The sequence below is a fragment of the Leucopleurus acutus genome (assembly GCF_964270905.1).
Source record: "Leucopleurus acutus genome assembly, chromosome: 13".
Classification (NCBI taxonomy): domain Eukaryota; kingdom Metazoa; phylum Chordata; class Mammalia; order Artiodactyla; family Delphinidae; genus Leucopleurus; species Leucopleurus acutus.
This window is the reverse complement of record NC_139155.1, coordinates 52,771,499-52,794,403: the sequence shown is the minus strand read 5'-3', so window position 1 is coordinate 52,794,403 and position 22,905 is coordinate 52,771,499. Positions and strand designations below refer to the sequence as shown.

Here is a 22,905-nt window from a genome sequence, read left to right as displayed (position 1 = left end):
ATCTTCCAACCCCTCTTATCTATTTCACCAAATTTGAAACTTCAAGTCTGATTAAAGTTTATCACTATAGCATTAGGTGGGCTTCTATATAGAGCTGCTGTGGTTCTGATTATTAAGTATAGTTCTTAGTTTTAGCAAAAAAATACATAAAACACTGCAGAGTTGCTACTCATGAAAACATGTACAATCCTCCTTAAATGGTGAGAGTTGTAGCAGCAGCTTCAACTTTCACCATGGCATTAGGCTGGTTCAATACTGATTCATAAACATCTTCAAGTTTCTATTTAGGTAGAGCCACTCAGATCTATTTTAATAGCCTAAGACTGCTTATGACTGCTTTTATTCTATAAAATGCACTAGGTAAACAAATGTCATCAGACTTTGGCTATCAGAAACATAAATCCCTTCTTAAGAATCCATGGACAAAACAACAAAGAGGTAGAAATCCAAATGAAAGAAATCTACATTAATTTCCATGACGTTTAAGCAAACTTGAATGAAGTAACAGAAAATATTCTTACCTGGAAGGTTTCCATCAGTTTCATCAGCACTAGGAAAACTAGCAACACTTGTAGAATCTGATAGGTCCAAAAGTTTCGCACGCAATTGCTCAATGTCACTCTCTTTGCTAGCCAACTGCATCTGAAGCTCATTCCTATGTGTACATTCTTCTACCAATTGCTATTTTTTAAAAAATACCAAGATAATATAAAGAATCAAGATCAAAATTTCCAACATTAGAAATTAAGAATTAGTGGAACTATAAGTAATCTAGAATTATTAATACTAAAAATTTACTGTAAATTTCATGAATGTTTACTACCACAGATTTTAATACAACTATAAATGTGCAAGTTCTCTTCCTCAGTAATACATTGCTTGGATAAGCTCCTTTTCTCTTTGCTTTAAATAAGTTTTTTTTTTAAATACAAAGCATCAAAAACCAAAACCAAACACCTGTTAAAACAATAGAAATTGCTTTTATGGCTTCAAACAAAATAATTTAAAAGATATAGAAAGCTTCTCAGGATGGTAAAATAAATGATGGAGTCAATGCTTGTATCTAAGTCTGCCTAAGAGCAGAGACCATATTCTCAATTTTGTGCTATTAAGCTAGGAAGCATCAAAAAAATTAAGCTTGATATTTTGAAAAGTGAGTCCTTATCAGAGGAAAAAGGCTCTAATACTCCAATTCCACTATCCCAACTATAGTCAATATTATACCAGTCATATCTCAATTTCAGTCTGAAGCCAAAGAGGCAAAACCCTTGGTTGTTTCTCTAAAAGTACCATCTCTAATCAAGCTGATGCTAAAGGGTAAAAATTACTCAAGTCATAGTTAATAGGCAACAGAGTATCTTTCTATTTTTTCAAGATCATGGTTCAAATTAGAGTAACAGTAATCAAATTATGGAGAATATAAACCTAAATATGATTTTTATACTAAAAAAACTAAATGAGATCAGTAGACAATAAGTATATACAGTAATAACAATTTAAAATAATCCTACGAGTGCAACACACAACCTTACCGCTTGCATGTCATTCAGTTCCTTCTGATGTTTCACTACCATCTGGTTGAATTTCTCTCTTTCTTGGTTGAGTTCAAGTTGTAGCTTTCGATTTTCCTTTTCCTTCTTTCTCAAATCCTGTGTATTAGCTTTCTTTCTATCAATTTTAAAGTCTTTCCGATTCATTATTTCTGCCAACTTGTTAACAGCCTATTAAAATATTAAAATGTTATTAATAAGGTTCTTCATTGTAGCTACCCAATTTAAATCTCCACTAAAAATATATATTTTTCTTCAAAATCAGGAAGCAGGACTTTTTGTGTATGTGAAAATTAGGGGAACCTAATGAATGTTGGAATATGATAATTGGTAGCACAAGTAACTATTATTGATTCATCTCATTGTTCAAATGTAAGAATCAGACAGGCTTGCAAAAATCCAGTTATTGTTCAACAATTATTCAGCACTTATTATACTGCATGTAAGCACTCTGCTAGGCACTAGAGACAAGGACAGAAAATACAATTATGCCCCAAAGGTATCCTAGTCTGGTGGAGGAGGAGGAGAAGCAAGCATGACAGTACAGAGTGATACTGCTTCTTTTTTCTCTTAAGTGTCCCTTACTTTTTCTTTTTTTCTATTGGATTGTCTTTTTCTTTTTTGCAGATGCTCTTTATATTTATCTATATATGCTGCAAATATTCTTCCTAGTTTATTTTCTTTCAACTTATGTTCTTTTGGACTTCTTTGTATGTAATAAATGTCAATCTTTTTCTTCATGGTCTCTGTTTTGGTATAAAGGGAAGTAAAATCTCCACTGAAGGATTTTCAACAGGTATTAAGTGCATTTTTGAAAGACTACTCTAGTTGAAGGATTGTTGAGAGGGAGAATAGATTAGTGGTAAGGAGCTATCAAGTAGAAAATATTTATTTTACTGTAAAAATCAACTGAGGTACACAGCACCTTACGAAGAATTTAAACTACTGGATAACTTGGTAAAATGACAAGATACCAAGTTTTACTGTAAAAAATCTGATCTAGCTGCAAAATACAAAGCAAAATGATACCTCCACCCCTTTTAAGTTTCTTACTCACTCCCCATTCTTCTCTCTTGACTTCAGTCAAGTATGTGGTTTCTCCTCATTAAGTTTTCCTACTGTCAATTGTAGGTTTTCCATACAGTCTAAAACAAATTCTTCACTAATCAGGTGACTAGACGAATTAGCTTTCTTAACTCGATTGAAATCCTACTTCCTGAATAAGTCTTCCACATTTAATGAAGAAAGAATATTACATTACTTGTTCTAATGAAAAGCTTGAACCTTATAATCTCAGTTTTAAGAAAAGGACATGAAGAGCAAATATTAACTTCTGAATATATGATACTCAAATACAAACACATGGAAAAGGCTAAGAGCATGTATACCTGCGTTTTAAGGGTTCGTTCTGTATTGATATTCTTTTCAAAGGCAGCCTTAAGATTATTGATCTCCTCCTCCTTCTTCAGTTTATATTCTGTCAACAAATTATATAAAATGTTATTGCATGGCGTTAATTAATTTCTGCCTTGCAAAGTAACAATGAGATACTTTTATAGAAATTTTGTAATGGATTCAAGGTTTATTTTAAGCAATAAAATATTTAATTCTTACTTAGTTAGTAGTAACAATAACTAATTATTCAAATTAGCATATACCACATAATAACTTTCAGTAACTTCATTAAGATATTTTTCCAGGGCTTCCCTGGTGGCACAGTGGTTAAGAATCGCTTGCCAATGCAGGGGACCTGGGTTCAAGCCCTGGTCCGGGAAGATTCCACATGCAGCGGAGCAACTAAGCCTGTGCTCCACAACTACTGAGCCCGTGAGCCACAACTACTGAAGCCCGCGCGCCTAGAGCCTGTGCTCCACAACAAGAGAAGCCACCACAATGAGAAGCCTGCGCACCACAGTGAAGAGTAGCCCCCGCTCGCCGCAACTAGAGAAAGCCCGCACGCAGCAATGAAGACCCAATGCAGCCAAAAATAAATAAATAAAATTAATTGATTAATTTTTTTAAAGATTTTTTTCAGTTTATTGAGGTATAATAGACAACTAAAATTTTAAGATATTTAAAGTGTACAATGTGATGAATTGATATACACATACATTGTGAAAGGATCCCCCACAATCAAGTTAATTAACACATCAATCACCTCACATATTTACCTTTTTGTGGGGTTTGGTGGTGAGAATATTTAAGTTCTACTAACATAATACTTACGGCTACAAAAGTTATTTAATATATGAAAACAAATATTTCAAAAACCTAATGCATAACATAAAGATTTACCTCTGAACTTGATTTAACTTATGATTTTTAAAAAAATCCTACATACCTTCCTCTGCCTTCCTCATTTTATCAGTTAGCTCTTCATTTTCTTTTCTTAATAATTCAATATCTTTGGTTAGCATACTGTTCGTTTCTTCGAGCTAAACAAAGCACAGAAACGTTTAAGCTATATAGTCTCTTTGCTAGTCCCATATTTAAAGCAATAACCTTTAAAAAAATACTTGCATTTTCCATAGATGAGGACAGGTCAGACATTGCTTAATTATAAAAACATCTGGTTTCCAGTTTAAAATATGTGGATATAATTAAATTCAAAATATTTTAAAACAATCGTTAGCTTCCAAAAATTGTTTCAGTGTGTGTGTATATACACATTACATATGAACGGAAGGAATAAAAAATGTAATGAAAAGAGAACGAGACTAGAAACTAGGAAATGTGCTTTTAGTTTTCTAGCTCTGTGACCCTTAGCAAGTCACAACCTTTCTGGGCTTCAGTTTCTTCATCTGAATAATGATGATGAAAATGACAATTTAAAATGTTTGATGATTATTGTATGGCTGTTAGCATAAATGATGCCATTGTGGGCCCATATAGTTTCTCCTGTCCTTCCCCGGACCCTATCCAGAACTGTACTGTGTGGTAAAAATCACTTCTTTGTTATCAAGGGCTTTGTAGTTAATAGATACTATTTAATAATCATTAAGACCAGGTGGCCTCTATGCTCTGTTAGTCCCCAATCAATGATGAAGACCTTTGCTGACATATTCCTGGTACCTACGAGACTAGTTATCCATTCATAAATCTTGACGTAGGAATGCACTTCCTATTTCCAAGCACATACTCCCCATACCCTAGGTAAACTATAACATTGTCCCAATGGTCCCTTGGTGGTATGGGGTGCAGCTGTGAATGCTTCCATATCGTTGTCTGTCCAAACCCACTCTGTGAGTAGGGTACCCTATAATAAACTGATCCACTGATTATACGGAGCTGCCTGCCTTGTTTTTCGGTCTCAAGATACCTTCTCAGTTCGGTGGGCACTTTTCATTTCCTCTGTCCTCCAACAATGTCTTTTAGTAATGTACTTATTCACCCTTCTATTTATATGATTTCATTTAATCTTCGTAAGAAACCTGTGGAATAGGTATTGTTTCTATATTATAGATGAAGAATCTGAGGCTTGGAGAAGTTAAAGCAAACTGCCAAGACCATGTAACTTCTTAGGGGCAAAGCTGGGATTTGAACTCAGACCTGCTTATACCAGAGCACTTGATGGTGGCTTCACCACCAAGAAGAAAAATCTCTCTAACTTCCCTTTCTAGCTCCATAATACATAGACCATAGTATAAATTTCAGGAATAGGTAATTGTTTGTAGTACTGTTTTTTCTATAATGGATTTGTAGATATCCACAAAGAATTTTTTTATCCCAAAATAGTTTCTCTGAATTTTATAGAATTCTGGTCATGAAATCAGTTGCAATTTATTAAGATAATAAAACAAATGAATTTAAGGTAAGCATTTCTTCACAGAAATTATATTAAGATCTACAGCCAGAAAGGGAAAAAACCCAATACACTGAATAAGAATTTCAATCATTAACAATTGTTTTAGATTATATAAATTATTTTATACATCAGTACAAGTTGACCATTGTGTATAAGTAAATACTCATGCACTTACACTTACCCAAACACTTTAACATGTAACCTATTTTGATTTTTAAATTAATTTTAATCACATAACTTAATGAACTATCACACTTACCCGACTAACAGTGTGCTCTTTATCTGTAATCTCTTGTCTATTTCTTGAAGCAGCTTTCTTGCTTTCTTGGGTCAATTCAAAATACTGTTCTTCCAGAAGCCCTCGAGCCAACTGCTCAGACTCGGCTTTTGTTTCTGCTAGATCCAACTGAGTAGCAAGAGTTTCTCTAGTAGATTTAAAAGAGAAATGAATGTAAACAAATTCAATTCATTCTTCTAACTTAATCATATGCTTAAAAACACAATTCTTTTTAAATGATAAAAAGAATTAAGTATTTTATTGCTTAAAATAAACCTTGAATCCATTACAGACTTCCTATGAAAGTAATAAATCTAACCTCTCACACTTAGAAAAACTATAAAAGCAAAGGACACTTTAACCTTGTACCTGCTATTTTGCTTAACTAAGGAAAAGGTAATAAAACAATGGCAAGAGGTCTACTTCTAGAAGGGAATGTGGTGGGATCTGGAATGAAACGCAGCATGGCACAGTGGAAAAGTCATTGGCTTATAAATCAAGAGGCCAGGCCTGGACCCTTATCCCCATTCTACCACTACCTAATTGGTTAGGGACATTGGGCAAGTTCATTATACTTACTGGAGCTCAACTTAATCAAATCCATAAAATGAGAGGATTAAACTACATTATTTTTGAGGTCCCTTCCAGCTCTGAAATTCAATGAGATTATGAAGACTTATAAATAGACACCGTAAACTATTCTAGAAATGCTCCTTAGGAATTACATTTTAAAAGCCTTTCAGAATTGACATTCAGACCACGACCAGATCACTGCAGTTTGCCTGCTCTTCCCAAAGAACCTGTCTTCGATAAGTTATCTTGGTCATAATTGTAACTCCTGCATACAGTAGGTGCTCAATAAATGTTTATTAAATGAATGAATGAATGACTTCCAACTATTTTCTATTAAGAGAGTAATACAAATACTTTAGGCTGCCTCAAGCCTAAAGAGGAAGACATATAATGACTACAAAAAATAATTTTTTGGACAATTGTTTTTGTCCAACAAATATTTGAATGTTCCTATGTGCCAAACACTGTTCTAAGAATTAAGGCATACAGCAGTAACAAACTCCCTGCCCTCAGAAAACATACGTTAGTAGCGTGAGATAGTTTAAAGAAATGAACAATATACAGTATATCACACAGAACAATGAAAAGAAAGGTGAAGAGGCTATGAGTGTGGTCACTATTTTATAGAGGGTGATCAAGGAGGCCTCTCTGCTAAGCTGACATTTGAGGAAATATATGGAGGAAGTAAAAGAGCCATGCAGTGTATCCGGGAATACAGCTTCAGGCAGAGGAAACATCTAATACCAAGTGCCTAAATGTTCTGAAGGAAGCTAATGTGAGCAGAGTGAAGAGGGGTTGGGGGGAGTTGTGAGATGTAGTAAGAGAAGTGGGGAGAGAGAACAGGTATTATAAGGCTTTCTAAAACAATATAGGGACTTTGGCTTTTACACTGAGTATTCTGTCTTAAAAAGATCATTCTGGCTGTTTAAGATCAGACTAGAAGGGGAACAACGATAGAAGCAGGGATACCAGTTAGGAGGCAACTGAAATAATCGAGATTGGAGATGATGGTAGTTTGGATCAAGCTGGTAAATGTTAAAAGTGGTGAGAAGTGATCATATTATGGACATGTTTTTTTAGTTATAGCTAGGATTTATTGATGGATTTCATGCAGAGTATAAGAAAAAAGGAAGAGTCTAGGATGACTCCATGTTTTGGATTTAAGCAACTAGGAATAACAGAATAGCTAATATTGACATGGGGAAGACAGGGAGGAGCAGGTTGGCAAGGTGAAGGAGTAAGGCATTTTTTCTGGACATGTTACATATAAGATGCTTATTAAACACTCAAGTGGAGATGTTAAACAGACAGCTAGATTTACAAGTCTGGAATTCAGGGGAGAATATACTTGTACATTGATGCTATTTAAAGCCCTGAGGCTAGATGAGAACAAGTAGGGAGTGATCCCTTGGGTCCTCCAAACATCAAAGGTCTCAGAGATGGGAAAGGACAAAGGAGCAAAGAAGGGTGAGGAAGAGCAACCAGTTCAATAAGAGGAAAACAGTGTTTGGTGTCACAGAAGCCAATAAAGAAATTTTGTCAAGAGACAGTAATCAATTATGTCAATTGCTGCTTTAAATAAGATAAGGACTGAGAACTGAGTATAGTTTTTAGCTATTAGGAAGTCCTTATTAGGACTTATTAGTCCTTATTAGTCCTTATTAGGCCTTGAAAAGGGTTATTTTGGTAGAGTAATAAGTACAAAAGTCTTGAGTGAGCTCGAGAGAGAATGGGAGAAGAGGACCTGATGATAAATAGTATGTCACTTTTCAAGGAAGTTTGCTACAAAAGGAAGCAAAAAAATAGGATGCTACCTGGAAGTAGATATGTAGTTTAAAGAAAAGCAGGCTGGACTTTCCTGGTGGCGCAGTGGTTAAGAATCCACCTGACAATGCAGGGGACATGGGTTCGATCCACGGTCCAGGAAGATCCCACATGCTGCAGAGCAACTAAGCTCATGTGCCACAACCGCGGAGCCTGTGCTCTGGAGCCCGCAAGCCACAACTACTGAAGCCCTCACACTTAGAGCCCGTGCTCGGCAACAGGAGAAGCCACCACAATGAGAAGCCTGCGCACCGCAATGAAGAGTAGCCCCCACTCACCGCAACTAGAGGAAGCCTGCGCGCAGCAACAAACACCCAACGCAGCCAAAAATATAAATAAATAAAATTTTAAAATGCTTACAAAAAAACAAAAAAGAAAAGGAGGTTATTTTTTAAGGATATGTTTACCTGTATGCTTATATAACAATAGGAATGACTACAGAAAGGAAAAAACGATGTAGGAAAGATGAGAGTATTATTGGAGTCATCCTCTTAAGTAGGCAGAAAGGGATGGGATAGAGGGGCTGCCTTTAGGTAAATTCATGTAAATTTTGTCCATTTACATGAATCAGAAGGACGGTAGGGTTTTAGGTACAGACGCAAACAGGTTAGTAGCTATGGTGGTGGAAGAGAGAAGATGTTCTATGACTTCCAGGAAGCAAGGCCATTTGCTGAGTATGAGAACAAGGGGAAGTTGTTGATTTGAGGAGGGAGAAAAAGATAGAAAATAGTTGTCTAGAAGAGTAGGGGAGTTAGGAAAAGATAAAAAATACTGCCACTGGTAAGTCCATGAATACTAAGGGGTGGTAATGCAGGGCTTCAGATGGATAACATGTTCTCATCTGGGGTTACTGCTTTGCATCAGGTTCAGATAAATTATCTGCAACTACATTCATCCAGACTTCCTTCACAACTCTCCATAGTAAAAGACCTGTCTTTACTGATGTTTAAGGCCAATCTCTCACTTTTATTCTCCTATCTCCTTTAAGAAATCAATTTATCAATAATTCCCTATGCTTCTAGATTATAAGATTATAAGCAGGGGCTTTGTTCTTATTCACTGCTATATTCCAAATGCCTAGAAAAGCATCTGGCCCATAGAAAGTGCTCAGAAATTTTGTTTGAATCAGTGAACAGATGTGCAACTTTTTCCACTCTGATTTCCTTGCCATGTCCAATGCTCAAATTTCTGCTATCTTTAAAAAGAAATGACGCTCCTTCACAGTCTCCTCCAGCTACAGCCATAGCTTCTTGCCTTAACAACTATGTTTCTTGAATTTTTTGATTTAATAAATATTTACTGAGCATCTACAATGTTCTAGGTACAATTCTAGATGCTAGGCATATAGCAGTGAATTAGAGTTAAGAACAAAACAACTGAAAATTCCTTCCTTTGTTGAGCTTAAGTTTGAATGGAAAGAGAAAAACAACAGAGTAAGTAAGCAAATTCTATAATATATTAGGAAGAGATAAGTGCTAAGGTAAAAATAAAACAAGGAAGAAAGTACTGAGCTGGGCAGCTAGGTAGTAAGGTGAGGGCATTCTCAATTTTTGAAAGAGTGTTCAGGGAAGGTCTCTCGAGATTACATTTAGGCCTAGACCTGAAGAGTGTAAAGGAAGAACCCATGTGGATATTCAGAGGAAAATGTTCCAGGCAGAGGGATGAGCAAGTCCAAAGGCCCTGAGGCAGAAGAGTAACAGACTGGTTTGTGAATAGTAAAGAGATCAATGTGGCTGCTTTCTACTCTCTCTGTACTTCTACCCTTCCCACTCATGTCTCAGTCTATTTCAGTATAGTACCTATCAATATTGTCATCACTATTTACAAGCTGTTCTCAACAAGGTAACAACCTTAAATATAATGGGACAATTTATTTTTTACTTGACCTTTCTGAGTATTTGGAATTTTAAGTCACTTTCTCTTTTTTGAAATATTCTATTCCCCTGGCATTTGTGATACCCCCCTCTGCTTTCCTCTTTGTATTATGGGTGACTTTATACTTTCCCTTCCTCTGCCCATTCCTTATCCTACACTAGGGGTTACAACTTGTTGCTTGAGAGAGCCAGATGAGTCCATATAAATGTCCCCTCCTACCTCCTTTCTGTACCTGCATGTGCATGCACATGCATGCACACACACATACACACTTAAAAATAAATTTGGGCCAATATTTTACATAAAAACTGAGATTCCTGGCTTCTCTTGAAAAATCAGAAGATCTTGAAATACTGGGTCAGTGCTACCATGTGGCAGCAAATGCTCAGAACTGAGCACGTGAACTCTTCAGTTTGTTATAATCCTCACAACTCACACAATGGATGCTATCGATACTTAGATCCAACTAACTTCAACCCAGTTACATGTATGGTATCATAGGCTCAAGAGTTCATAAACCCTGATAAACACAACTGTCTTAATAAATCTCATCTATCTTAGTGGTTTCAGCATGAAATGACTGTTGAATTGGCTTCAAGTCCTTATCTTTGAGTTCTAAAGCAATAATGCCACTGTCTGGTATCCATTTCTCTTTGGACATCCCATAGGCACCTCAAACTCAGTAGGTGTGAAATAGAAATCACCTTGTTTGCTCTCATTCCCCCAAACTGGTATTTTAGCTTAGGGACTACCACTACCAACAACCCAATTGTCCTGGTCAGAAACTTGAGCTGACCTGAAATTTTCCCTAACTTTTATCCCCATACCTTCAAATCTACAACTCCTATTGCTTCTACTTTCTTATTTTTTCCTATGCACTTGCCTCTCCTTTTACTGCCAACTTCCACTATAATTGTATATCTAGATTATTCCTATGGCAGTATAACTGGACTCCCTATATCCACCCAGTTTTGCCTCACTCCAATCCATTCTCTAAAGACTGGAGACTTCTAAAACCCTATCTTGTCAACCCCTAGCTTAAATTTTCATTTATTCATTGAATATTTATTGAATACTTATTATTTGCCCAGCTCTGATCTAGGTGATGTGGATATACAATAGAGAATGGCAAAAAAAATAAAATCTTCCACTCTTCAACGTTGATAATTCCCAATGACACACAAGCCCTTTGTAATCTGACTCAGGTTTATCTCTCCAGCCTCATCTGTCACCAACAGTCTCCCTACCGGCAAATGAAAGCATTTGCTGCTCCCAAATCACAGACTGGCTTTCGCCTATACTGTTCTCAACCCATATCCCATTCCCTGGTGAATTCTACTCTGCTTAGTTGGCACCTGGGGAATGTTCTTTGAATCCCAGATGGTAAGATGAGGTATATACCCCTTCAGTATATTCCAATAGCACTTTGTCATAGCCACCTACCTTAATTATATCTGTTTCCTGACTAGATTCTGAAGCACTTGATGGTAAGAGCCATAACTTATTAATAATTATATCACTGGCATGAAGCACAGCACACAGCACAAGAGTGGTGATCAACACATTTCTCTTAAACAGATCAAACAAGGGAAAACATATCAACCCCAGGAAACAATATAGTATGTAGCAGATTGGGTGTCCCCTTCACTGTGAATGCATATAAACTGGGACTGTATATTATATTGTAGATACCACACAAATGATAGGCAACAGACTATACTCTACAAAAGTAGTTTACTACTGTCACAGAGAGAAACCAGGAAATGTAGCTTTGTGCCTACCTTAGAGTTTACCTAATGTATTAAGGATCTAAGCACTGAGTGCCAATGGTTGCTAAAAACAGAGGTAGTCTTCCCTCTAAAAACCAGATTTGAATCTGTTTAAGCCTCCAGATTAGGGGTGTCCAGTAAAACTTTCTACGATGACAGAAATGTTCTACACTTGTGCTGTCCAATATGGTAGACACTGACCATATAAGACTATTAAGCACCTAAGTCGTGACTAGTACATCTGAGGAACTAAAGTTTAAATTTTATTTTAATGAACTAAAGTTTAAATTTAAACGGCTACATGTGATTGGTGGCTACCATGCTAAACAGTGAAACTCTAGATTTAACCATTGATTTGCAAAAAACACAGAAGGATTACGAAAATGTTCAACTAACTACGGAAAGAGAATCAGCAAAATCATAACTGAGGAAAACTATACAGGACAAATGATTCAGTTCCTTCAACAAATAAGTATCAGGATAGTGATTACTCTTGTGGTGGGGAGGGAAGAGGCATAAGCAGAAGTGGGGATATAGTGGGCTTCTGAGGTAGATTTTATTCATGGGTGGTGGTTATAATGATATTTGTCATATAATTTATAAAACTGTACATGTTTTGCTATTTTATGTATTTGTTTGCTTCAACAATAAAAGTTAAAATTTTTTACTTCTTTCAAAGGTGGTTATATGGAAAAGAATATAACAATGTGAGAAAACTAGTTTCAATGTCTGTTCTCACACTATCTAGCTATGAGCAGTTGTTACACTTAATAGCTTTCTAAGATCACCTCCTTATAAGGCCCTAGGCACACATGCAATGGAAATTAACCTGCATTATAATACTAAGAGGAAGACCCTGCATACCTTTACCTAACATAAAATGATGACTTGCAAATACAGCGTGAACTTAGCCGCTCCGCGGCATGTGCGATCCTCCTGGACCGAGGCACGAACCCACGTCCCCTGCATCGGTAGGCGGACTCTCAACCACTGTGCCACCAGGGAAGCCCCGAGTGTGAACTATTTATATACAAATAGATGTCTGAAGATTGAGAGACCCTTGAAAACAATTTACTGTCACAATTTAGTGAATCTCTGTACAACCCCTACAGTGTTAATGTATCAAATTATTTCTTCACCATAAAGGCAAATTTAGCCTAAATCTAGTTTGATTTGTTCTGAATTAGCCCAATAAGATTTGCTACTCCACTGTCATCAGAATAATGGCACATCTATTCTCTACCTTTAAACTTAAATTTAAGAATGTTTTGCTATAGTACTGATTCTTGTTCTAAACTAAAATGGACATACTTTTCACTTTGTAGTTCCTGTATTTTCTTTGAATTTTCTCTGTTTTTTTCTTCAATTTCTTCCTTAAGTTCCTTTACCTGGGTTTTATAAAGTGTCTGCAAAACAAGTGATAAGAAGAAGTAAGTGTTTATGGTAGGTTAAAAAACAGTTCGGTAGTTTCTTATAAACAATTAACACATGGTCCAACAATTCCACTCCTAAGTATTTACCCAGGACAAATACAAATATATATCCATACAGAGTCTTATACATAAATTTTCATTGCAGTTTTATTCATGGTAACTCCAAACTGGAAACAACCCCAGATATCTATTATCAGATGAATTTTTAAAGTTGTGATGTACCCATACTACTCAACAATAAAAAGGAATGAACTACTAATATATACAGCATGATAAACCTAAAAAATGTTAAGCTGTATGAAAGAAACCAGGTGCTAAAGAGTGTGTACTACATGATTCCATGTATATGAAATTGTAGAATAGGTGAAAATAATCAATAAGACAGAAAGCAAATCAGTGGTTGCCTGCAGATAGAGGTGGGTGGAGAAGATTGACTCCAAAGGGCCGTGAAGGAAATGTTTTATGTGTTGATTGTGATGGTGGTCACAGTATACACATATGTCAGAATTTATCAACCACTTAAAATGGGTACAATTTATTATATATAAATTATACCTCAAAAATATATTAAATATATTGATTTGGGAAAAACATTATAAAGAAACTTAGCAAGCAATACTTATTTAAAAGCTAGATCAATTTTTGAAGTAAATAATGTTAGAGAAACCACTTCTCTTGGGTGATGAAGTGGGTGGTTGAGAGGTAGAAGAAATATCCATTAATAGGATTTATCAATGTTCTGTCAACATATGAATAATATATACTTAGTACAGAACAATGATTCTTACAAAATTCACTAGGTTTTTGCCAACTCCATCAACAAATATTTAACAGGTATGAAAAAGTATTAGACCCACACTGTGTTAGATGCTGAGGTTACAGAGTAAACTTCCAATTCTGAAGTCTATGTCTTTTTTTTAAACCAACCTTTTTAGTCTAAAAGATAAGGAAAAAAATAGTAAGGACCAGCAAATAGCTGTGGAGTACTACTTTTACACTGTACACTGGATTATACCTCTAAGAAATAGCACTTCTCTAGAGGGAAAAGTACATTTCCATGGGAATGCAAATGAAGGAAGAATGATGGCTGGCTTTAGTTTAAGCGCTTACAATTTCTAAAATGAAATAGTCCATTCTGCATTTAGGAATCAGATTCTCATTTCTACTTTCTCTGACTTCAATTACTGAAATTTATATGTGTAATCAATGAAGAGAGAAAAAGAAAAATAACCTGATTTGAAAGCCCAGATTAAAGAAAATCTTAAATTTGGTTCATAATAACTTATCAAATTTAGCAACATCTAACCCAGTCCTCACAAGCAATAGAATAAATCAAAACTAAAGGCAGGGTTAGTATTTTGTATGGTTTTTATACAGGCAAAAATCAAGAATCCATAGGAACCACCACAAATCACTTGACAGCCATCCCAAAATAATGGAGGCACTGAATGATTACTCTGTGGAGGCCTAGGGACAAAAAGGTGAGCTTGATATTACAGACCACTTTGCAGAAGTCAGTACCACACACTGAATAGTTAAGGTTAATTTACACTCAGGGAAAAGTTTTTCAACAATCTTGAATTATTTTTTAATTTAAAAACATTTAATTTAAAAACATATTTAATTTAAAAACATATTTAATTTAAAAACATATTATACTATCATAAAAACATATGATAGTATAATAAGCCAAGAAGAAATAGACAGTAGTAGAAAGTCATCATATTTATTAGGAGATGAAAAGAGTAGAGCATGAAGCTCTTAATTGTGTGAAATTCTGTAGAGCTCTAATGGTATCCAGATTTTTTACTAGAGAAATCATTACTTCCAATATTGTTCACACTTGGTTTCTAGGGCATGTTTATCAGTGTAACTCAAACTCCATGCATTTAATTACGCTGCTTAAAGCTCATAGGAAAGGTGGTTGCCACTGAAAGAGAAATGGAGCTGGTAGATAAATGTTAAGTTGAAATGGCAGAGCACAAGCTTGGCAACCAGAGGAAGTAAACAAAAATTCAGAGGTTTCAATAAAGCCTCAAAGCATTAGCTATAAATGCTCATCAACAGTAGTAATGAAAATAACTTGGCCTGCAGCAAATAAGAAAATGATTTTTATGGAGAAAAAGGATAACAGATGCATAAAAGTGCACACAGGGCTAAAACAGGAAAAAGCTCCTCAACATTAGTTATACCCACAACTGTATGTAGTTACACCTAGAGATATATGTATGTAGGCCACTATAATGTGTATACAAGAACCACACATGATAATACTGGCACTTTAAACCACCAGAGCTTGCTACCAGGCAGACAGAACCCTTAACAAAGTCTTATATGTAGCTCCAGTTTGAAAGCAATTCTGGAAATATTTGCACAAAAACAGTCATTTCTTTACAACTTAAACAGACCACCAACTCAGATCCAGAAATGAAATGCAGAGATGGGGATATAAAGAAGGGGAGAAAACTACTTCACAGTCATTTGAAAAAGAATCACAGTTCACATTAAAAATCTAAATACCTTGTTTTAAGTCAGGTTTTGAAACAGTCTATATGTTAAAAATGATTCTCACCGAGAAATATTGCTCAGCTTCAAGCTGATCTTGTAGCTCCCGCATCTGTCCTTCATTTCCTCTGTATTGTCTTTAGACAAAAGAGAAAACAGTAAACAAATGCTCCTATTTATACTAGACTTTACATCATTCTTTGTTTCTTAAAGTTGCTACAATAAAAAAGGTTTACTAAAGTAACCTTTGTTTCAAAAAATCATTCTTCAGGGACTTCCCTGGCAGTCCAGTGGTTAAGACCCTGCGCTTCCACTGCAGGGGGCACAGGTTTGATCCCTGATAGGGGAAGTAAGATCCCGCATGCTGCGCGGTACAGCCAAAAAATTTAAAAACTCATACTTCATTATACAGTATTACTTTACTAGTTATATTTGGTTAGGCCACACTGTCTCCTCCTTATTAAATGATACTATGAAAAGTTGAGGGAACAGTTTTCTACTGAAGGTCACTTATTAATTGTGGAGTAATCCACAATGCAAAAATAAAAATATTTTTTGGTAAATTTTTCTAAAGAAAAGCTTTCTTAGGGATACATTTAAAATGTCTTATGCTGTAAGTAGACTATTAAAAACTTGACCATATTTAATAAATAGTAAGAATAATTTAGTACTATATTTTATGGTCAATTAAGCACAAGGGTGCGGTGGAAATGAATACTCAGGTAAGGAGTAAGAAGGGAGGCAATAACAACAACTGACAAAGGAGGAGTAACACAGATAAAGAGACAAGTACACTGCTCACAGAGAGGAAAGGACTTAAAGACAGAGACACAATGCAACCCAAAGGCAGCTATTCAACAATGAACAATTCCATCTGCAGCTGCTAGGTTTTCATATTAGATAGTAACAGCTTTTTATTTTCAGCATATGGTTGACAGAAAGTACATAATAATTATTAGTTAAATGCTGAGTGAAAGTTATTTCGGGAGAAGAAAACTACAAAACACATTACTTGGTAAAAATAGTGGCTCTAAAAGGGGAAAAGAATTTCACCAATATAAAGTCAACAAAATCAAACCCAGCAATTTTACCTAAGAATTACTATGTTGTAAACAAAGCTGGCAAATGAAGACATTATAACATAAATTTGGAGGAAATAAAACCTCATGGTCTGGCATGAGGTATCTTTGATATTAAATTTCTGAAGCATGTCCTTATACAAATTCTGAAAGTCATACTGACACCTTGCTTTGTCCCCATTTCAAGTAAGCGGGCACATCACATCTCAGAATAGAAGAAAAAGAACATTTTGCACTTTGAGATGAACCAAAGAAACAAAATAAAACAAACAAACAAATACAGGGCCATCATGTCTAATTCTAGTCTCTAAAATAAAAAAACCTTAAACATTTTCTGTAAGGTACTAAATCCTTAATAATAAGGTTATTCCTCATTTTTGTAATTCTAGTGTGAAGAAACATGATGACCTTCATAGATATGAAAATCATATGAGAAAACTGTGTTTTTCCTACCGTAAACAGACATTGTAAAGTCACTAGTCTTGATAATGTCCTTTTTTTCCCCTTTAAATAACTGTGTTTTTTATTTAGTAAGCCTGTCTTTCCAAAGCCTGAACTCCCTTGCAAACCTTCTTTGCAAATAAATTCTTTTATTTTTTCTAAATGCTTTTTCCTAAATCTTCCTTTCACAAACTCTAAGAACATAACCTATACACACATAAAATATGAAACACATAAGCAAATGCTAAACACAAAAAAGAAAGAAATCAAGAATGTCATTTCCGAAACTTACTTTGTAAGCTGAGCTAATTCAAACTCTAATAATCTCTTTGCTTCCAATAAAGTATTTATTTCCTGTTTCATCTGCTTTTCTAAACCTTTTAAATTGTCTGCCTCAAATGCGTGGGTCTTCAATTCATTTTGTAACAACAGTCGCTTATTTGACTCCTGCTCCAGTTGCAGGGATAGATTCTTAACCTATGAATGAGAAAAATAATTGGGATTGTAAATCTCTTTAGTAATTTATTAGACATCATTTGAAAGAATACTAATCAAATCTCAAGTACATTATAATTCCTTATACAAGTAGAAAATATTAGTATTGTAATGAGTCTCCACTGTTCTATGCATTTATTACTGCAGAATTTACTGTTAAATCAAATTAATTCCCAAATTTCAGATGTGAGATCTTGGAGGGAAAAGAAATCTGGTTTCTTTGTACCCCAACCTGTATGGAAATTTTGGAGAAGGTGAGTATAAAAGTCACTTTTGGGGGGACATTCCTAAATGGTATTTAAATTTACCTGTTCTTTCATAAATGTTTGTACTCTAATCTACAACCCTCTAGAGTTTATAAAACAAATTGAATATATATTTAGTTCAACTCAATAAATATTTATCAAGTACTTATTAAGCGTTAGGACTAATAAACGAAAAATTCTTACAGTGGTTACAGTGCCCTTCATGATCTATTCTGTTTACTTTCCTAGCATTATCACTGGTCATTCTCTGAATCCAATCATACTCCTCAGATCCTCCAGTGTGACAAACTCTCCATCACCACACAGTTCTTGCACAGGCTATTCTCTGTCTTTCCCTCTTCATTTATTCTTTCTTCAGCTCTTAAATGCCAAACCCTTAGTGAGGCCTCCTTTACCTCCTGGATGTGATTAGTCCTAACACTCCTACTTGGTATGTCCTCTTTAAATATGTCATGCTTGTAATTCAATTTTAATATCTGTCTTTCCCTTTGGGTTCTAAGTTCCACAGAAGTCAAGACCATAGCCGTCTTATTCCATACCCCAACTCCTAGCACAGGGCTAGGCAGATAACACGTGGTCAAAAGTTACATTTTAAAATTACTGAATATTATCTCCCAAATTTTCAACACATATTCTTCCTGCATGCTGGCTCTATCAGGTATCTCTAATCTCTCTTCTTTCCTGTCCATTCTATATACCACTACCAGATTACTTTTCCTGAAAGAGTGTTTTCATCTATAGCTTTATAGTTTTAAAAACTATCAATACTTTGCCCTCCAGGTTTCCCCCATGACTACTCAATATGTCTCTCCTTTCCTGGTTTGATCAAGTCGCTTTTTGTCCCTCACTTACCTATCTCCTTAAGCATTCAGTAATTACTCTTTTACATGTGTGAACTAATTATTTTTGGTCTTATAATTTCTAAAGTACATATACCAGCTTCTCTGGTGGTGCAGTGGTTAAGAATCCGCCTGCCAATGCAGGGGACAGAGGTTCGAGTCCTGGTCCAGGAAGATCCCACATGCCGCCGAGCAACGAAGCCCGTGGGCCACAACTACAGAGTCCGCGTGCTGCAAATACTGAAGCCCGCGTGCCTAGAGCCTGTGCTCCGCAACAAGAGAAGCCACTGCAATGAGAAGCCCGCACACCGCAATGAAGAGTAGCCCCCGCTCACCACAACTAGAGAAAGCCCACGTGCAGCAACAAAGACCCAATGCAGCCAAAAATAAATAAATAAATAAAATAAATAAATTTTAAAAATAAATAAAGTACATATACCAATCACTAGGATATAATATCATTTTATCTCTTTATTTACTGCTTTCAAGCAAGTCTTTCAAGCAAGACTCCACAGCTTAATGCTTCTTCTGAAATCTAAAAACAATGCTCCTCTTGGGGATTACTGGATACCTGACAATAAAGAAGTTTTTTTTTTTTCTCTCTCTCTCTCTTAAAAAGCAAATGGTCAGTTTCTTCAGGGGAGGAGCTGTGACACTTCTTTACAGTTGTACTGTCACAGTGCAAAACGGTATAGAACCTATAGTGTGAATGTTCACTATACGAAGATGAAAATTTTAGGAGTTAGGGATATAGTGGTGACCTTACAGCAGTGAACACAGATACATATAAGTTATTTTATTAAAATCTCCACCATGTTGTTTAAATTATAGATAATGACTTTTTAGTCATAACAATGATATTCTCTTTTATAAGATGAACAAAATTAGTATTATTTTTCTTACTTCATCCTCCATCCTTTCTTTATTTTCAGTCAAATGCTCTAGCTTCTGCTGAGATTGTTTTAGATCAACATCTAGCATGGAGCATTGCTTCTCAATCTGAACAACCCTATTTTCAGCCTTCTCTCGAGCTTCTCTCTCTTCCTTCAGCTTTTTTTCCATCTCTGTGAAAGAAAAAGTTATAAACATACATTCAAAGACATGCTTTTCACTTTCATGGGCTGTGTAAGACACCTAGGTGCCAAAAATCCCTACTGTTTTTATCCTGGGACTCTTTTAGAGCTATTCATTATAGAAGTTCTAACATTATGAATTATTTGTATAGTGGGATCTCTAAAGGAAGAGAGTCATAAAATATAACGAATCTTCCAAATCCATCCCTTGACCAATGATCTGAGAGACTATTCAGTGCCATTTTCAGACCAGAAGGTGAAAGTATAGCTGGAAAAAAGTGGAGTATCTAAGGAGAAGAATGGAGGTAGTTCAGATAAAAGTAGAAAAATAAGATTGTGGTTATTAATCTATACCTGGCATTGTTCCAGAAAAGTTTCCGAAGCTTAAGGCTGTGATGCAAACTTTAATTTATGCAACTCAGACAAGATTCCGTGATAGTATAATACCTATTTTAATTATTATCAGAAGATATTAGTCTACAGTGAGGTTCCCTTTTTGAGATACGGTAACTAAGGTTCTGAAGGTTAATTTTCTAGGGTCCTGCAACTCTTAAGTTGCACCATCAGGTTTCAAACTTAATAAGTTGCTTTCTCACTTTCAGACTGTTCTCTAGGTGACAAAATAGAAACCATCAGAATGGAGCTTCCTGAATAATTCCCAGATTTCTGGCTTGGGCCCCTGGATGTTGAATACCATCATCCATAACCATGATAATATCTCCCATTTATTGAAAGCTTTTTATGTACAGGCAGTTTAGATGCATTTTCCCACCTAATTTTTTTTTTTTTTTAATACAGAGTGGCTAAAAGGCAAAGTAGATTTGTATGATTACAAGCCTGGGCTCATAAAAACTAGACAGCCGTTAACCAAGACAGTCAGAATAGGAGTAAGGGCAGGTCTGATAGATAAGGGCACACATTTTCCCTTGAATAAACTGAATTTAAGGCGCCAGGTAACATTTCCAGGTTACAGTAGGTTAAGCAGTGAGTAGAAGGTGAAGAAAAGGAAGACATCTTTTTATAAGTTTGGCTATAAATGAATGGAATAAAACAGTGGCAATTAGTAAGGATCACAGGTTGCTGCAAGGGTTTGTCTTTTTTTTTTTTTTTTTTAAGATGGGAGAGACTTGTACATGTTTACAACAGGAAGAAATTCAGTGGAGGAAAAAAGGTTGAGAATAAAGAGGAGAAAAAGAAATAATAAGTTGAGATAAGAGGCTAGATCTGAATACAGCTAGAACATATTAGCAAGGACAGGAAGAGGATCACCCTCCTCTAAGATGAGAAGGAAGATAATGAACATGGGTAAAGTAGTAAGACAGGTTGATTAAGTTAGAGAATTAGATTCTGAGGGGTTCACACCTATGATTTCACAATTTCTTTTTGAAATAGGAGAACGTTCACCTAAAATTAAAGTGATAAAGAAATGGCATAGGAAGCTTGAGGAGAGAAATAAAAGTTTAGGAGAAAAACTGATGTGCATATTACCTATTTAATATGAGTGACATATATAAAAATGACAGCTCACCTGAGGCTGGAGACAATGCATTGGGATAACATCCATCTGAAGAACTATTTGAAGCAATGAAAAGTGGCCGGCTAGTCTGATCTAGATCTGTTGTGCTTAGAGGCATAACACAGTGGAAATACAAAGGAATGAGAGAGTTGAGGGTACAGAGCAAGAAAGCAGATGAATTAACAGACAATGAGTTCCAGAATGGATCTCGAAGAAAACTAAGGAAAGGGCTGAAAAACTGGGAGAAATAAGAATCCACTGACTCTTACAGGGAGTAGAGGGTAGTATAGGGAGTAGAGAATGGTAGAGTAAGAGAACTAGCAGGTGAAACTGTCATTTTAAAAAATGGAAGGTATCAAAAAAGGAAGGCACACTTTTCCCAGATCATCATTTGTAATTTCTAAGAGTTTAAACTACTACACAATAAAATTTGATCAAAATCAAAATATTTTTGTTGGCATTATTTAAAAACTAATCATGTAGAAAATATTAAAACTGACACTTACCACACATTGCAACAGACTTGGCCTCTTCAATAGATTGATGTTTGTCAGTTAAACGAGCTTTGGTTACTTTATGTTCATTTACCTCTTGTTCTAACCTTTGCTGTAATGATTTAAGCTTGTAGTTTAAATCTATTTCTAAGTTATTCTTTTCCTGTAAAATGAGAATGAGAGTCATATACTATGCTGTGCAAAAGGCACATCATTAAATCTTATATTAATTAATATCCCATAAGAGATAATACATGAATCACATTGGCTTGAAATGTTACACCATATATACTTAAATATTTTTATTCAAGACACAGCTTTATTTTTATACTTCTTGTATATTTCACACCATCTATAATGTCTTACTTTAAAAATCATAATAAGCACATATAATTAAAAGCAAAATATCACCTTTTTTCTACCCCCCACCCCTCCCCATGTGAATCATTAGCCATGGCTGATGGCAGGGCAGAGTTCTGTTATGTTCAGGAGGGTTCACTGCGAGGATCAGAAATGAATAGGACAATTCTTCAGTTCATTTAAAAATTTTTGCTACCATTAAAAAAAACTGATCTCTATTTACAATTGCATCTACACCTAGATTTACCTTGCTCTGACAAAAGAATGTCAACATGTATTCCATTCCTGTTTGGATACTTCTACTCTTCTTCTTTCATCCTATTTCCAAACTTATACCAGACTTAAACATCAAAAAGTTATTCTGAATGACACAAAACATGTCCAAAGGACAAGATAAGTGGTGAATTTTCTGACGATTTATCTGAGGATCTAGTAAACCTACAACATTTCAGGGAGGTAAGCTAAATCTGCATATTACCTATTTAATCTTTTTCTTAGCAAGGTAAGGACAGAGGATAACCAATGGCATTTTTTGACTGTTATGAAAATTCTACATGCAAAGGCCAATTACATTATGTATGCTCTTTACTATTTTGCTAACTCTTACTAACGAAATGGAAAAGGCACACATGGTCTACTACATACTAATCCTTTGTTTTCCTTCTTCATAATTAGTAAGGTTCAGCATCTTCATCTTACCCATGTACAAAAAATGGGGGAAAAATTCTATA

The 22,905-nt window shown here is 35.4% G+C and overlaps 1 protein-coding gene across 3 annotated transcripts in view; it reads right to left on the bottom strand.

Moving 5' to 3' along the window:
* The window catches only part of ROCK1 (Rho associated coiled-coil containing protein kinase 1), a 146,425-nt gene that overhangs the window by 12,897 nt on the left and 110,623 nt on the right, over positions 1 to 22,905 (bottom strand). For all 3 annotated transcript variants that reach the window (XM_082853759.1, XM_082853758.1, XM_082853760.1), the window contains 10 exons: positions 21,827 to 21,977; positions 19,635 to 19,795; positions 17,424 to 17,608; positions 15,679 to 15,748; positions 12,985 to 13,079; positions 5,615 to 5,780; positions 3,892 to 3,985; positions 2,939 to 3,027; positions 1,533 to 1,721; positions 522 to 681 (listed from right to left, as the gene is read on the bottom strand). In XM_082853759.1, coding sequence (XP_082709885.1) covers positions 522 to 681; positions 1,533 to 1,721; positions 2,939 to 3,027; positions 3,892 to 3,985; positions 5,615 to 5,780; positions 12,985 to 13,079; positions 15,679 to 15,748; positions 17,424 to 17,608; positions 19,635 to 19,795; positions 21,827 to 21,977 — 1,360 coding nt within the window. The remainder of the gene's footprint in view (positions 1 to 521; positions 682 to 1,532; positions 1,722 to 2,938; positions 3,028 to 3,891; positions 3,986 to 5,614; positions 5,781 to 12,984; positions 13,080 to 15,678; positions 15,749 to 17,423; positions 17,609 to 19,634; positions 19,796 to 21,826; positions 21,978 to 22,905) is intronic.